General features: G+C 33.8%; 1 protein-coding gene across 3 annotated transcripts in view; it reads left to right on the top strand.

Moving 5' to 3' along the window:
- Window positions 1-7081: 7081 nt before the first annotated feature.
- The window catches only part of LOC131032632 (187-kDa microtubule-associated protein AIR9), an 86163-nt gene continuing 76491 nt past the window's right edge, over window positions 7082-16753 (top strand). Inside the window, exons 1-5 of one of the 3 annotated variants that reach the window (XM_057963648.2) lie at window positions 7082-7254; window positions 7418-7523; window positions 7613-7661; window positions 8030-9861; window positions 10376-10447. In XM_057963648.2, coding sequence (XP_057819631.2) covers window positions 8833-9861; window positions 10376-10447 — 1101 coding nt within the window. In that variant the 5' untranslated portion in view covers window positions 7082-7254; window positions 7418-7523; window positions 7613-7661; window positions 8030-8832. Of the gene's footprint in view, window positions 7255-7275; window positions 7524-7612; window positions 7662-8029; window positions 9862-10375; window positions 10448-16753 lie in introns of those variants that run through there. The other 2 variants (XM_057963649.2, XM_057963650.2) reach the window with 2 other exon arrangements.

Here is a 16753-nt window from a genome sequence, read left to right as displayed (position 1 = left end):
TTCCTACTTTGAGTGAGGAAGCAATTTTGACTTGGCCTAGATGGTTTGATTCAACCCAACCATATGTGTTTTGCCCATTTTGTGTGTTTTGTGCATTTTGCATGTTTAATGGTACATTTGTTTCCATTTACAAAATACAAGAGAAAGAGAAAACAAAATAAGAAACAACTAAATTCATGTCTGCCTATTGGAGGCAACCAGAATAGAAAAATGTTGTAAAGAGCACTCGATGTTACCAAGAAACCCTGATCCAATTATCCACATTTTTAGGATGAGAATGTCTTTGATTCTTTTATCCATGTGGGTTTTAGCCTATTGGAAGTCTCAATCATATCTTGCAGACAAAGTGTTACTAGATTAACTTTTTATGAAGGTGTTATGCCTTAGTTGCAAGTATATTTTGCAATTACTCTCTTGCATGCAACTTTAGTTAATAAGGTATTGTACTACAATGAAAATGATATATAGGATTACTCTATGAAAGTAATGTGTTTATGGAATAATGATTACATATTTTGAGTAAATACTTTGATATGTTCCTTTAGATACATCATTGTAGTTGCATCCTATAAGTAAATTATGGAACTAAGAGGGTTTAAAGGATAACTCAAACATGATATTATGGTCTTATCCTAAACAAATGTGTACAATTACTCTCATTAATAAATTTAAAGAATAAAGATTGAATAAAGATTGTAATCTATTTTATTAGTCATTCACTTTGAAACTTAGTAGGAAGTCCTTATATTAAGTGTCATAACTTGCATTAGAGGGAATTCATACTAAAGTTAGATGGGGATCAATATTTTAAGTATTTTCAAGAAGGTGCGATGTTAAACATATAGAGTTTTATTATATCCGTTTAGGAAATGAAAGACTCTAGAATTTTAGCACAAATTTCTATAATAGTTGTAGACATATAAAAATGACCATATTCCTAAATGAATATTTTATGTTCATTTTCCTATTTAATTAAATCCAATTTAATTAAATTATCCACATTCTTCTATTTAATTAAGTAAATCACTTGATTAAATTCACTATACTATTTAATGAATAAATCATTTTATTCAATTAAATCCCCCCTATCCACTTTTAATTAAATTCAAATTTAATTAAATAGTTATCCTAAATTGAATAAATCAAATTTATTTAATTGCAACCAAATTGAATGAAAATCAAATAATTCAATTAAATCCTACTATCCTCCATCCACTTGCAAAAACCCAAACCCCTTCCTAATCCCTTCTAGAATCTTCTAATCGATTCTAATTAACCTAACCCTCCTCTAAACTTTGTCACATCCCTAAGCAAAGGGAGGTCACTTCTCAAAATGGCCCAAAGTCTTGGATAACCATTGAAGGTTTTCAACCTTCAACCACCAAAAACCCCAGAGTCTTTGAAAACCATTGAAGGTTTCCAACCTTTAACCACTTAATCCCCAAAGTCTCCAATAACCATTAATGGTTATTTCAAACCCTCCCACATGGTTAAAACATTTGTTTTGACTCAACCTCTATCCAACCCAAGGGTCTCATCAGGTCATTAATGCTTTGACCATGATTATCTCTTAATCATTTGCACAAAGGTTTATCCTTGGATTAACTCTTAATCCAATGGATAATCTTAACTTAGACTTGACCCTTAGCCTTTAGATAACCATGAGGTCTCCTTAGGCCTTTAATGCCTCCAACCTCTTCTTTCAACCCAATCCTATGTTGACATTTGTCATCATTTCATTGGTGCAAATTGTGCACATGGATCCTCAACTTTCAAACCTGGCCCTTGATTAAACCTTTTAATCCTGACCATCCATTGCCCTGTTTGTGCTATAAATAGAGCTCTCATTCCTCCATTCTTAACAATCATCTTTCAAATTTGAAGCATCACACTTATGCTCAAATTGTTTCAAGCTTTCATATCATCTTATGCTCATCATTTAGCCTCTTTTAGATCAGAATTAATCATGAACATGCATGCTAAAGTAGTTTATTTATCATTTTAGTTCCATCATAGAGTAAATATAGTATGCTAGGATAATCGTCATACTAATCTCGTCATCTTATCATTCAGTTTGTTGCATTTCTAGCATCTCATCTAGCTTATAACACATCTCATATAAAAAAAACAGTTAAAATCTCTCTCGTTCTCATATTTGCCATCCCTAAACCATTTTGCTCAGTAATCTGAGAGCAAAACATTGGTTTGAGGGACATTGTGAGATAGAGAACCATGGGACCCTCCTTGGGAAGCTGAGTAACGCATCGTTACTCCATAGCTTGCATCAAGAAGTCCTGTGTGTGTGTGTGGATTGGTATATTTACATAATTTTCATGTTTTAAATTCTAACAATCCATTTTTCCCACATACAATAGTTTCATTCAATTATATCGCAATTATTTGATTAAGTAGTTTAGTATTATTATTTTCTATTTTCAAGCTTAAAAATCAATTATTTCTATAGGATGATATAGCTTAAGACTAAACATGATTTTTTACTTAGTCCATGACTATATTGTATCATGTTTATCATTTTGCATGAAAAGAATGAGAGTTATTTTTACAATTTGGCATATGCATGTTATGCTTGAATTGTCTTTGTTACGGAAAGTGGTTTTCTTTCTATGTGTGATTGGGTTTTACCTTTTGGGACGGGTGCTGAATATGGGCTAACAAAGGGAAGCAAATTTGCTTTTCTAGATCTAGCTACCATTTTTTGGTTTAAATACTTTGTCCAAAGCTATGTGTACCATTGAAATAGATAGACATTGTTTAATTGTTTTAATCTCTTTGCCATATACCGATAGTAGGGCATAAAATACGTGGAATGCATGTAGACATATCATATTGCACTGGATTCCATCTTACCTATTGTTTCCAAGTTGATAGGCATCTCGTGCAAGGTTGCGTATTCTTTGGGCAGGAAGAATTTTGCGAAAGTATAAGTTTCATGTCTGGGTAGAAAAGCACTTGAACCATGTTCTCATCTCTTGGTTTGCCGATAACAATTGAGTTAGTGGTGGTCAAAGGCTCCATTGATCACACACCACTCGTATTGTGGTGACTAGATGAACATGAGAGCCCTATACACATTCTTTGTACGTCATATTTCATGTACTATATATCCATGACTAGACATTTTTACATGCGAGATATAAAATGTAATTCATAAATATCAATGATATTCCATTCCATTTCTATATTAATGTGAAATTGAGTTATTTATTAATTTTTTGATATAGTTTTGGGTTATATCTCTAACACTATGTTGCATTGTTGTTCTTGTGATACAAATTTTAGTTTCAAGATAAAACATTTATTAGGTTTCAAATGAGTTTTGTCCATAGTAAACTCGTGGGTATTACATAAAGCTTTTGATGACCTTTAAACAATATGCACATTAATAACATTTAATTTTAGATTTTATGTAAAATCTCAATCCATATGAAATTTTATAAGATCTTCCAAAATATTTGGTCCTCTTAACCAGCTAGTTTCCATTTCATCTTACAAGATTATCATCATTGATGCACTAGAGGTATGCAATACTTGGGTTTTACTAAATTTTGACCTTTACAAGCTTACACATTATATGCAACTAACTAAATTCCCTTACTAGATATATTAGCCAAATGTAAGTAAGTCTCATGACTTGGACTTTACATGTGTTAGGAGATGTGAAATATTGAATTCATTCTTTTCATGTTATCATTTGAGATTCATGATTGATTAGTAGTTTAGAATCTTTGACTTCTTGATAAATTTCTTCTTACAATGATACTTAATATCCTTTACAATATGTTATTTTACAATGATACTTAATATCCTTTACAATATGTTTTCTTAGCCATATAGGGATTTTTTAGATTGTTATTCTTATCTTGCTTGCTAATTAATTCTTGTGGAAAACTATCAACATCACCATTTTTCTTTAAACTAAACAATTATCCCTCTTATTTCATGAAAATCTTGTCACAAATTTTTGAAATTTAAATAAATATTCTTATTAGACTTTTTGGCTATATGAAACACCTTCCTTTATCATCACCTACTATACTCCCCCCCACCACATTTAGATTTAATATCCCAAGTAACATTCTCAAAGAAATTTTATACATGTGTATAACAAATAATTTATGAAAACTTTTGATAAAATGTCCATGTAAGTGATATGAGTGGTCCTTGAAAGGTACTTATTCATAATCATGCGTTTATTCATGCTAAATGCATTAATTGAAATTTCATATTTCTAGTTAGTAAACCAACACATAAATTTGTTAGTCCTTTTTAGATAATCTTCATCCTATAATTATAAGAGGAATGCATTATCCACACAAGTGTAAAGTCCAATTTTCCCAACTCTAGGTAAAATCTAAATGTCTATTGTATATAGTATAACCCATCATGATGTCCTTTGCAAAAATTGGATTATAAAGAAATTAATATAGAAGAAATCATCTATCCATCTATCTTATTATCAAGGTTCAACTTAGGTTAAAGATTTCATGTTTGTCAAGGAGATAACCCCTACATAACTTTATTGGAATTACTTATAACTCTTGGATAATTATGATAACCCGATTTTAGAAGGAATTTCTTTATTGACGTGTGTGCAATATTATGCTATTTTTATCTTTAAAAATGTAAGATCTTCATATTTATTGTTGAAATTTAATCATATCTTTGAAAAACATTTATATCATACACACAATCAACTACAAGGAACCAAGTACATGGGGTAACTTTTGAATTCCCTTGTACTATATTATTAGGATACAAATCCTCTTAAACGTATAAATAAAGATGGTCTCCAACACATGCCTTTTTTTAGCTTATAATAAATCACTTCATTAGAAATTATATTATTTAGTCATATATATATATATATATATATATATTTTAAGTCTTTATGCTTTTGCTTTCTACACTTATGAAAAATTAATATTGCTGTTTTTCTTTAAATTATAACCATTATCCATCTGTTGTTTTGTCCAAATTTTAACACATATTCATGGACATTTAATAACCCTTTCAATAGGAATTTTGGTTGTATGAAACATCTTTATCTTCACCTACTATCCTCCTTCCCTTGACCACATTTAGTTTTGAGACTCCAAGGATCATTCTCAAAGAATTTATATAGAAATGTGTAGACCAAACATTAATGAAAACTTTTGAAAAAAATGAGCATATATAAGTGATACGAGTGGTCCTTGAAAGGTACTTATTCACAATCATGTGTTTGTTCCTAACATATACATACATTAAAAAGTGATATTTCTTCTCGGTAAATCAACAAATAAAATTTATTACTTCTTTTAAATAATCTCCATCCCATATTTTCAAGGGGAATACATTCTCCTATTCCACACGAGCATAAAGTGTAATTTTTATAAGTCTAGGTAAAATCAAGTGCCTAATATATTAATGGTATAACCCATCATTATGTCCCTTATAAAAAATGGGTTCTTCTTAATTGAATCTCGCTAGATCTTTCTAACTAAAGAAATCAATATTGAAGAAATCCTCTAGTCTAAGGCTAAGGTTTAATTGGTAAGAGGTTTCATGTTTATCAAGAAGATTAACTCTTTATAATTAAATACCATTGGACTTACTTATAACCCTTGAATAACCATAATAAACTAATTTTACAAGGAATGTCTTATATTCAATTATGTGCAATATTAGGTTATTTATAGCTTGAAAATACAAGATCTTCATATTTCTCGATGAAATGTATGCATAACTTTTGAAAGACGTTTCCTCTATCTACACATAATCAACTACATGCAACCAAACACGAAGAGGTCAATTTAGAATTCTCATTACTTTATAATTATGATATAATTTCTCTTAATTTTACACATAAGATTACTCTCTAATGATCATATATCTTTTTTCCTTTATAACAAATCCCATATCACATGATTTGAAATGTCTCTTGAAAAACTTCTAATTTTTATTAACTAACAACTATACTTAACTTTTATAAAATATAAAACTTTACATACATATAAGAAAAATATTTGGTACTAAAGCTTGGTACTTATCTTTGAATTAGATTTGAATGAAGTACGTACCTTACATTCATAATAGTTTACACCACTACACCAAACATCCAAGAGCAAAATGAAATTTTATTATTAATACTCAACATTTGTATAATGAATAACTTTGTATCAAAAGCTTTGCATATTTTTTATAATATGAAAACTTATATTTGTATCGCTAATCTAAAAGTAATATGTGATTTTTTTTCAAAGATATGTTTAAGACTGTTTTTTAATTGACATTATGAGATTTTTAGTATCAAAGTTTTTAATAAGATTTTGATTTATCATTAGGAAAAGGATGATTTTTTAGCATCAACAAATCATACTTAGATCCATCATTATATATCAAAGTTTCAATAAGATTTTTGATTTATCATTAGAAAAAGGATGGTTTTTTAGCATCAATAAATCACACTTAGATCCATCATTAAGAAGATAATAATGATAATAGACATTTTTAGCATCAACATAATCTATCTTCTTTGATTTTTAGCATAAACTCTTTGAACTACACTTCATGATCTATCTTCAAAAGAGGATGTCATCACATAGAATATCAAATGTTCTCTTCCTAATATGATCAAAACATTGATAATAGTTGTAATCGACTTACTCAAATTGTTAAAATAAACTATAAATATAATTTATTTAAAAAAAAAACATACTTATACATGAATGGAAATAGCGCACCCCTTAAAATGCTTATCCAAAAGTTGAGAAAAATGTTTTTAATTTTTAATTTTTAAAAAGGAAGCCCTAGTCTAGGCTTAAAAAGAGCAAAAACGTGGATGTATAGCCACGCCAAATTTCAGTGCTAACTTTGTCGGGACTGATTAAATCATAAATCTCGCTGCCGCTCCAGCTAATTTATCGGAACGCTAAACATTAAGTACACAGCTAAATCCCAGATGTCCGCTTTGGATTCCAAAATACCTTTTCCCTCCATTTTAACCACTACTTTAGTGCTTTCCCTCTAAACCCACGGTCACATGAACCGGCCCTCGCCAGCTAACCAAACAACTGACCGGTAAACCGAATTACAATCTGATAAGCCTAACTACCAGACGCCAGCCATTCTTCAGCTTTACAGCACAGGGCATAATTTTTACTGTAGCCCGGGCAGGCCCATTTGGCTTAGCGGGGGGTAACGGCGGTCACATGGTGACCGGGGGCTCAAATGTCAAAGCTGTTTAGTTGACAGGTAACAGCAGAGAGTAGTAGCAAGAACAATTGTAGATGGATGCAGGGTCTGTATGGTACAAGACAATACATACATTGCTTGCTATTTTTGCACCTTTTCTAACAAACAAACCCCACAGAAATCCTATTATTTGAGCACTAAAAATTCTTGCTTTTGCTACCAGATCGATGGATCTCAGCACATTCTCACCACATTCTGCTGCATTTTGAGCATTCTCCTCAAAATAAGCTTCTTTGCAGCTCAATCGCGGTACTGAACTCTGTGATAAGGTATTTGGCTCCTTTTTACTTGTTTAGAGCCGTTTAACAGGTTTTTTTACTGCATTTATGCTGATTTCATGTTATTACTGTTTCGACAGTGGGCAGAACTTGTATTCTGGTTTATAGGGAGTTTTCTGCAACTTTAAGGTAAGCTGATGTCGTATTGTGATTTTGAGCTTTTAAAACTGAGTTTCACAACAGACTGAGTTTAAAATTACGATTTTGGGATCTGGAAAGAGGCGTTTACTGTGACTTCAAGTTATTCGTGGTTTATGTAGTGATTTTATGATTTTGAATGCGGATATCACAGTGGTCTGAGCTTGGAATTTGTGGTCAGAGATCTGTATATGAGCGTTTTCACTAACTTAACGGCATTCTTTGTTTCTATAGTGATTTGAAGTTTTTGATTAACTTAAAAACTTTGATTTATTAATCTGAGTAAAACTCTCTTCAGCAATTTTAGATCATTTTGATATTCTGTACTGATTTCGAGCTTCCGAATGTGCTTTTCGCAGCATTCCGGGCTTGCCATGTCAAATTTGGTATTGGAGAAGCAGTATTTTCAGCAATCTATTCTTAAATCGCAGTAAAGAGCATCTTTATTTTGGATCTCGTCATTATGCAGAAAATTTAAAATTGTCTTTGACGTCCAGACGGCATTCCGATCTGGAATCGAGCTCCAAATCGAGAATTTTGTAACGTTCATGTCTGTAAATCATGAGCTCGAAGCTCCAAAATTTTACAGCATATTTAGGTCATCTAGCTCCGAGATAAAGCTGTTGGGCTGCGGTTGCCGTTTCGTGCCTTAAATCGAGATATTATTGACATTCAGGCCTGTAAGTCGCAAGTGCAGCCTTGATATTTAAAATCATTTTTAGCATCTTGAAACTCATCAAGCTCCCAGATAAGTTATGTTCAGCATTATGATCTGTCGTGGGGTTTAGAGCTTTAAATCGAGACATTACCAGCACTGTGCCCTGTGAATCCTGAGCTTCAGCTCGAGGAGAACTCCATTTACAGTACTTTTAGTCTCAGCAAGTGCTGAAGCTCAAATATTTACATTATTGACAGCATTAAGTTCTGAGATTCCGTTGGAGTTTGAAGCTCCTGTAAGATAAAATCATTCACGGCACTCTTCGCCTTGAACTTTGGAGCTCAAATATTTAGATTATTTACATCATTTTGACGTTTTGAGCTTCTGTTGTAATTAGAAGCTCCCAACATTTGAAGTCTTTTACAGCATGGAGGACAATTAAGAGTTTTTGAAAAATTATTTCCTGTCATCTGTTTGGCATTAAGCACAACTCGGCTCCACAAAATGGACGAAGATAATACTTTAGGTGTTCGTGAAAATCTCCCAGCAGAAAACGAGGACAAAGAGAAGCAGGACTTAAGTTCTGATCTGTCCGGTGGAGCCAACACTGTGAATTCTCCCGCCGCTGGAAAAGCGCGAAAGATAGCCTCCAAACCCTCAAATGCTGCCTCAAAAGGCCTGAAAACCAGCAAACCTGTGTCAAAACTCTCCACTCCCTCAAAGACACCGGTCGCATTGCGAGGATCCACAGACAAATCTGTATCTACAACACCGGGCACACGATGCTCACCATCCACAGCAGCCAAAACCAGAAAGATTGATAACAATGGGAAAGTAATGGAAAACAGCAGCATTTCAAGCTCAAAAACTGCCGTTGGATCAAATTCTGTTAAGAGACGGAATAGCATGGGGGCATCCACACCGGGAATTGCAGAACGGCGGTCAAGCATTGCCACTCCTATTGGTAGTACTACTCCCCGGCAGCGTCTCATGTCTACTCCCGGAAAGCCAAGTATGTTAACTGTTGAAACTCGCCGAGCTTCTCTGTCAAATGTTTCTGCCCGTCCAGTCATGAGTTCTACTCCCACGGAGCTCAAAAAACCCTCTCTGGGTTCCAAGACTTCTCCTTACACCACTTCTTCAATATCTCCATCAATTGTTGGGCCCTCGAAGTCTGCAACACCATCTGCTAGATCTTTGAAATCAACAGAAGCTGTTCGTCACACTAAACCCTCTGTTGTTTCCTCTCGTGGCACTGTGTCTCCTAGTTTGTCTGGTGCCACTAAAAAGAAAACCGCTTCTTCATCTCTGATAGAAGCTAGGACGCGAACTTCAACCTCTTTAGATGGAGGAACTAATGGCTTGAGAAAACCGGCGTCGTCTCTTGTTAGCAGCACAAAGAATACATCTTCATCTATGTCTACAGAAAGAATGTCAAGCCTTTCCAATCGCCGAAAATCATTGACTCCAGAAAGTAAGGATTCTCGGCTCATCACTCTTCCGCAAGTTGAAGTCAAGGCTGGAGATGATGTGGTATGTATCGATTCCTTCATTAAAAGCAAAATTTCAATTATGAACGGTTTTTTTGTTCAGTTTGAACGATGCTGGATTATAAGTGGTTTTCTGCATAAAATGCTATTTCCTAGGGAAAGCTGGTGCTGTAAATAAATGTTTTGCCGATTTTCTTGTTTCAAATTTTCCTTTCATAGATTCAATGTTATAAAAAGAAAGCGCAGACTTGAGTTGCAAAAAGTAAGCCACCTTCGATGAACATTGTGCTTTGAGAAGTATCCTTTCCAGAGAAGTTTGTGGATTGACTGTTTTTGAGATTTATTTATTTTACATTGCTCAGGATCCCAAGTTCGTCATGACTCTTGAGCCTGAAATGTCAAGCATCTAGTCTCAAATGTACTGTTCTTCATGACTATGGGACTTGAAATGTCAAATGAATAATCTCAAATGCAGTCACTTTAAAAGCTTCTTTGAAAATGAAATCGAACATTGGAAACTAGAAATATTAATTGTATATGTTCTGCATATGCCACAGAGGTTAGATTTGCGTGGCCAGAAAGTACGCAGCCTTGACTCCAGCGTGCTCAATTTATCCCCAAATTTAGAGGTAACTATTAAATTTCTCCCTGCTTTGAAGGGTTAACGTTTTTTGGATTCAATCAATTGTTCATATTATGTTTGAGGCTGATGTTCATTGTTAGCTATTGATGCTGCTGTGTTAAATTTTTCTTCAGATCCAGAGACTATATTTTTTACTTTTTAGATTGGTGGAAACGGTCTTCTGTATTTATATGTGTAATTAATTAATATTAATTTGCTGAATAAAATAATTAAGCATAGGCTAGTGTCTGTAAATATACTTGCAACAGAATACTGAGCTGGACCATCTAGCAGTCCAAGTTTATCTATTTTTTAGTATCATAAACCTGAAGCATACTACACGTGCACCATTGCAAAATAAACAGCACAAAAGCATAAAAGTGGAGAATTCGCAATCTTCTAGCATGTAGTCACTCACATGAAATTACTTTTAGACTGTACATCGTGATTCCTTATTCTATAGACGGTTCAACTATTAGGCCACATGTTTTGGCCATCTGAGATGTAACATTGGTTATGATTAGGCATGGTTAGACCTTTTAATCTAATATTTCTTACTTGGCGTTTGACCTATTTTGACATGCATATAAATTATGAAGTTATATAATATAAACTAAGCAAAAAACTTTAATTACAGCAGTAATATGGGCAGTATATTGGTATTTATAAGCAGGAAACAAACTATAAAAGCACAAGATTTTTGTTCGTTTTGAAAATTATTGTTCATTTTCTTATGAAAGGAGCATTTAACTTATTGGTTTTGCTGGATCTGTTCCAAATTGCACAATTGTTTCCGGGGATGAAAATTATTGTGGAGAAGTTTTTCATAATTGTACTTCAATGTAGAGTTTTACATTTTTGTGATGTTTGTAATTGAATATCAGACAGAGAGTTGGAGATAAATAAAAACCTCAGGGTAATGTGACTAATAAATTTGTTGAATTCAAAATGATTAAAACTAAAAGTCCAGTGCAAATGTTCACAGCTTCCAATTCAAGTTTCAGAACCAGTGCAAGTTGTATTTTCTGCCAAATAATGCAATTTGGGTGAAAAGTGGTTTAGATTTTCTACATTCTTTAGAAGGTATGCACTCAACAAGTTTCAGTTCAATTTGTTTGCTTGTGACAGGATAGCTTCCTGTGGGATTTTGGTTTGCCTTTTGGAAACATAAATTCATGTAGTATATTTACACCTGTACTTCAGATATGTTTTGATTCGTCATCAAATTTTTTACTGTGAATGAGACATTTGTTGAACCTCTTGTCTGGAAGGTTATTTACCCACTGGTTGTGCGCCATTGATTGAAGTTACTTGGGTCTTGGGGTCATTCATATTCTAAACAACAATTAATATGAATTGAATTATTCAAAAACTTTCAAAACTTAATTGTTTTACTGGTATAGGTACCTACTAGCTGCGTCTGGTTTGAGGTTGAGTTCATACAGACACATGTAACTATGAGATGTGCTAATTCATAAATTTGGCCACATTATTGTAAGCATCATATTATATAGTGGCTTTGACAGTGTTAGACTGTTGTGCATAATTAGTTAGTTTTGTTAGAATATGTAAAACATTTATTAACTCAAAAACTAATGCAAGTTATAGAGATTATTAAACTGTTAAATATAAATGGTTAATGAAATTAAAGTAGCACAACAGAATTAGTTTTTTGTCAGAGAAGCGCAAAAGCTCACAATAACTTCATTCGTTATGGTCATCAAGGAAGGAAGGTGTTACAATATATAGCCTGAAGATTCCAAATCTGATGAGGATGAAAAAGACGAAGGAAAAAAAAAGGAATTGCTTTCTAAATTTGTGAGGATAAGGAAAAAGCAGAATCCTACGAAAGAATGAGAATGTGTGCATCATTAGCCTGTCTTACCTAAGTACAAATAAATTAAGTAAATTTAATTAACTAGTGCAATATCACAATTAGAATAAAACATATCTAAAGTGGAATATTATACCAACACTCCCCCGTAAGTGCGATTGAGGTAAGAAGAAATGGGTCCCAACAAGACAAGCATGTCAGGTACCTATGTACAATTTGAAATAACAGCAAAGAACAAAGAGAGTGTACCTAGAAAGAAGCAGAATAGGAGAAAACCTGTAGTACAAAACTCCATCCCAACTGTGGTATGTGAAGGAGGACAAGATAGACCCCCAAAAGTGAGTGTCTTGAAATCCCTATAAGAGCTTCCACAAAGAAGAGAGAGAATAGTAATGTAGAATGTCTCATTATGAATGTTGTAATAGGTTCCTCTGCAACAAATGATGCACCTTCCTTTTGGAAGATAGAAACCACGAGCCATCAAATTGTTGAATTCCTACTTGAGTGGAATGCAAAAGGAATCAAGATGTATGGATTTGGAAGTTGCTCATGTTTTTCGATGCTGATGTTGAACTCTGACTGTGCCATACAAGATTTGAGAACAGTGATCTCTTAAATATGAGACATGGATCAATGTGAATCATGATGTGTCAAGTGAGTAGCATGATGTGGCAGAGAGAGAACAAGCGAATCTAGAATGAGAGGTGATACAACTCAACAGAAGTTGTATTCAAAGAGAAGACGAATATCCTCAATGGTGTTATCAAGATTTGAAAAGTAGAGGTACAAACAAATATGAAATGTTTGGTAAGTAGACCTTGGAGACACGAAGAATCCTGTTGTAGAAAATCGCTTGAAGCCCTTGAAGTAGTGACTCTAAATTTTCGTGAAGCAACAGGTGATAGCCCTGCAAGAGCAAAGCTAATCATCCTCAATGGTGTTATCTAGATCAAAATGTGGGACTCATCAAACAAGGAAGAGATATTTTGTAGGAATATGTCTCAACAAGGTGAATCTAGAAGACATATTTTGTTTCAAAGAATCACTAGAAGCTGTTGAAGAAACAACAATAAACTCTAAAGTATCTACAAGTACATGAGAGATGTCCTCAATTGAGGTGGGGTATTAGGAGGAGTATTAGTAGTAGTATCATCTATATGTGAAAGGTCCTCCAAGAAAGCATCACTTTCAGGTGAAGAAGCAAGGTCTCCATATGGCTGCTAGATGAAAGTCCAAGCAGTTAGAGGGCACTTGTACTCAAGCTGAAGCAAAATATACTTAAAAATAGTAAGACATTAGTTTGTAGACCATGTCATTTTGTTAAACCACAAATGCTTTTGTTCATAGTCACTTGGCTCAAGAACAGGTTCAAGGAGATAGGGCAATAGATCTTGCAAAATGTAATTATCTTATATCCCTTGTTTTCAGGACAAATAGACTTCGAATTTATCTTGACAATAGAATGATGGAATTTACTACCAAAATCCATTATGAAACCCCCCCAAAATGGAGCTTTATCTTAGTTTGTGATTACAAAATGTTTGCGTATAAGCTCCCCAAGTCGAGTACATGAAATTGACACTTTATAAGTTGAGTATGTGAGCATTAACAACCCCCAAATTGTTCAATTTTAACACCAGTAGTTGTTGATACGACCCCCCTAGCAAGTACAGTGTTTGACACTTTATTATAGTGTGCTTACAATGCAAGATTCCAAATTTAATCAAGTTTTACAAGGCCCATAAGTGGCCAAAATGTTCAAAGTAATATGTTCTTACAGAATAGGAACATAAAAATCACACCACTATGTAGAGCTTGGAAAATTACCCACAGCACCCAAAAAGGAGCTCATTTGTGAAAGTTACAAAAAACATGATTGAGCAACAAAATTTCTGAGAAAACTGAAATTTTGGAAAGCAGGCGCATTAAAGCAAAAGGTCATTTACACCACTGCAAAGAGCACTAAATTCTACCTGAAGTAGCAAAAAAATTGCACTTATTTTCAAGTCCAAATTAGTAAGTTAGGGTCTTCCAAAGTCAGGGTTAAAATCAAAAAAACCAATAGAGAGGGGTTTTTGAAGTGATGACATTAACAATCCATCCAATCATGTTAGCATTGCATAGTAGCAAAAGCACTGTGCACATATGTACATAAAGTATGGTGGTACAATTGTATGGATGAATAGTGCCAGGCCAAAAAAATATTCAACCTCTTCTAGAGAATGAATTCGAATAATGACAAACTTTTAATGGAAATGGGGATTTGGGTCTTCTGTGTGCAATGGTGAGGTTTGTTTGGCTTGAAAATGCCCCAAAATATAGCTGATTGCTTGAATCCTCAAACAAATCCCTATTTACAATTATGCTTTTCGATCTCTGATTTTGATGAAATAAAAGCCAATCTCGATTTTTTTGACCCTTTTAGGCACTATGGAACAATAAAAAATGCTGCTAGTATTACCAAAGAGATGTAATCACCCTGATCTCAGAAAAAAACAAGTGTAAATTTTAGTGGTTGAATTTTTAAACATTAACTGTTTTGATTTTGCAGATGATCTAGGGTGCAAGAGAAGAGCATATTGGGTATGCGGAAAATTTACATGCAAGATAAAAAGCACATTTTAATCTCTCACAATTAGGAACTAAAAACCTTATCCTAGCACAAAGCTTTGATACTATGTTAGAATTCTCAAAGCAGATATTAATCCAGAAATTAATGCAAGTGATAGAGATTATTAAACCATTAAATACAAATGATTAATAAAATCAAAATAGCGCAACAGAATTAGTTTCTTGAGAGAGAAGTACAAAAGCTCACAATAGCTTCATTCGATATCTTCAGCAAGGAATAAAAGAGTTACAATATATAGCTTCAAGATTCAATATCTGATGAGGATGAGGAAGAGAAAGAAAACCAAAAAACAAAAAATTACTCTCCAAGTTTCTAAATTTGTGAAGATAAGGAAAAAAGCAAAATACCGTGAAGGAAGGAGAATGTGTGCAACTCATTATTCTATGAATTATTTGAGTAAACTTCATAAACTAGTGCAATATCACAATTCACACTTTGGATAAAACATATCTAAAGGGAATAAAATATTATGCTAACAGTTTTACCTGCACTCTATGATGAGTCTTATATATTTTGACAACATAGTTGCAAAACCATTACTATCTTTGAATTCACATTTGCAGTTCTAGGGGCACAAGCAGATTTGTGACCATGTTGCTAAATATAGTGGACTTGTCACAGGGTACAGGTAAACAGGTAAAACCAAAAATTTATGCGTCTCTCTAACATATTGGTCCCATGTGGTATAACTCAGTTTTCTGGGCGTGTACCACTCAGAAAATGGCAGAGCTTTCAGCAGGAAAATGGTGCTATGTTTCATAAATTTTTATACTATGCTACACGATTTTTGGAATATCCATCAATGACTACCACTAAATTTTGCAAACAGTATCAGCAAAAAAAAACTTATTTACTCACAACTACCATTTGTCAGAATTTTCTGAAAATCTCTTAAGCCAGCGCTAGAAATTATCTGACCCTCACTGTTAGCTGCCACTGGTAATTCTCTTCCTAAGCAGTCACCTCTCTAAATTATAAAGGAAAGATTTATACAAGTTTGGGGCTGGGTTTGAGTTCTTAGATCCAATTTGTGGATCCATACAAAAAAATTTAAAAATCGCATATATATTTGCAGACTAAAAACAGGAATTAAGTTTAGAATACCACATAGCCTGATATAATCAACAAAACCACCATAAACTCTAATGTCGTTTAAAATATAAATGATAAATTTTATAAAATACTCGTTGTTCGAATTTCAAGTTCTATATTAAAATAATAATATCAAGTTCAACAAGCAATTTCCAATGTCAGAAGGATTTTCTAAACCATTAACACTAGCATCATCTTCGACATTAGATGATGTAGGAACATTTGAAGAACCACAAGCATTGCCACTGCAACTTGCACTAATAGTGTGCTCACTTTTCAATCTCAAGTGCAACATGTTGGAAACTGGAATCATCCAAAAGTCAATTTGCTCTGGCTTCATAAGCCATAAGCTTCATGGGGGTATGAGGGCACTACCCCCATTGGGGTCAAGGGGCAATTTTCTATGTGGGGGTTTGAGGGCAGTGCTCCTCGTGGGGTCTGGGGGTAGTTCTCTTTTCACGTTCCTTGTCGCAATACAGGGCAGGGTAGGGCAGGGTTGAGGGGTAGAGCCCTTGCTACCAAGCCCAAACGAAGACCTTCAAAACTATATAGATCTTCATGGCATACATTTTAATATGCAACATCAAAGATGAGTAGGATTGTCTTGCCAGAGAGAGTGACTATCAGATTGCCTTAATCCTCTATCCCCAATTTCATAGCGATAGGCCCGTCCATCCACCTAGGTATTTTTTTTTAAAAGCAAAAAAAAGAAAATGGATGGATTTGCCCTAGGTTTGCTTGAGCCGAAACAAACC

Source organism: Cryptomeria japonica, chromosome 11 (assembly GCF_030272615.1).
Source record: "Cryptomeria japonica chromosome 11, Sugi_1.0, whole genome shotgun sequence".
Lineage (NCBI taxonomy): Eukaryota > Viridiplantae > Streptophyta > Pinopsida > Cupressales > Cupressaceae > Cryptomeria > Cryptomeria japonica.
The sequence above is the reverse complement of the archived record's forward strand: the minus strand, read 5'-3'. Positions and strand labels throughout refer to the sequence as shown.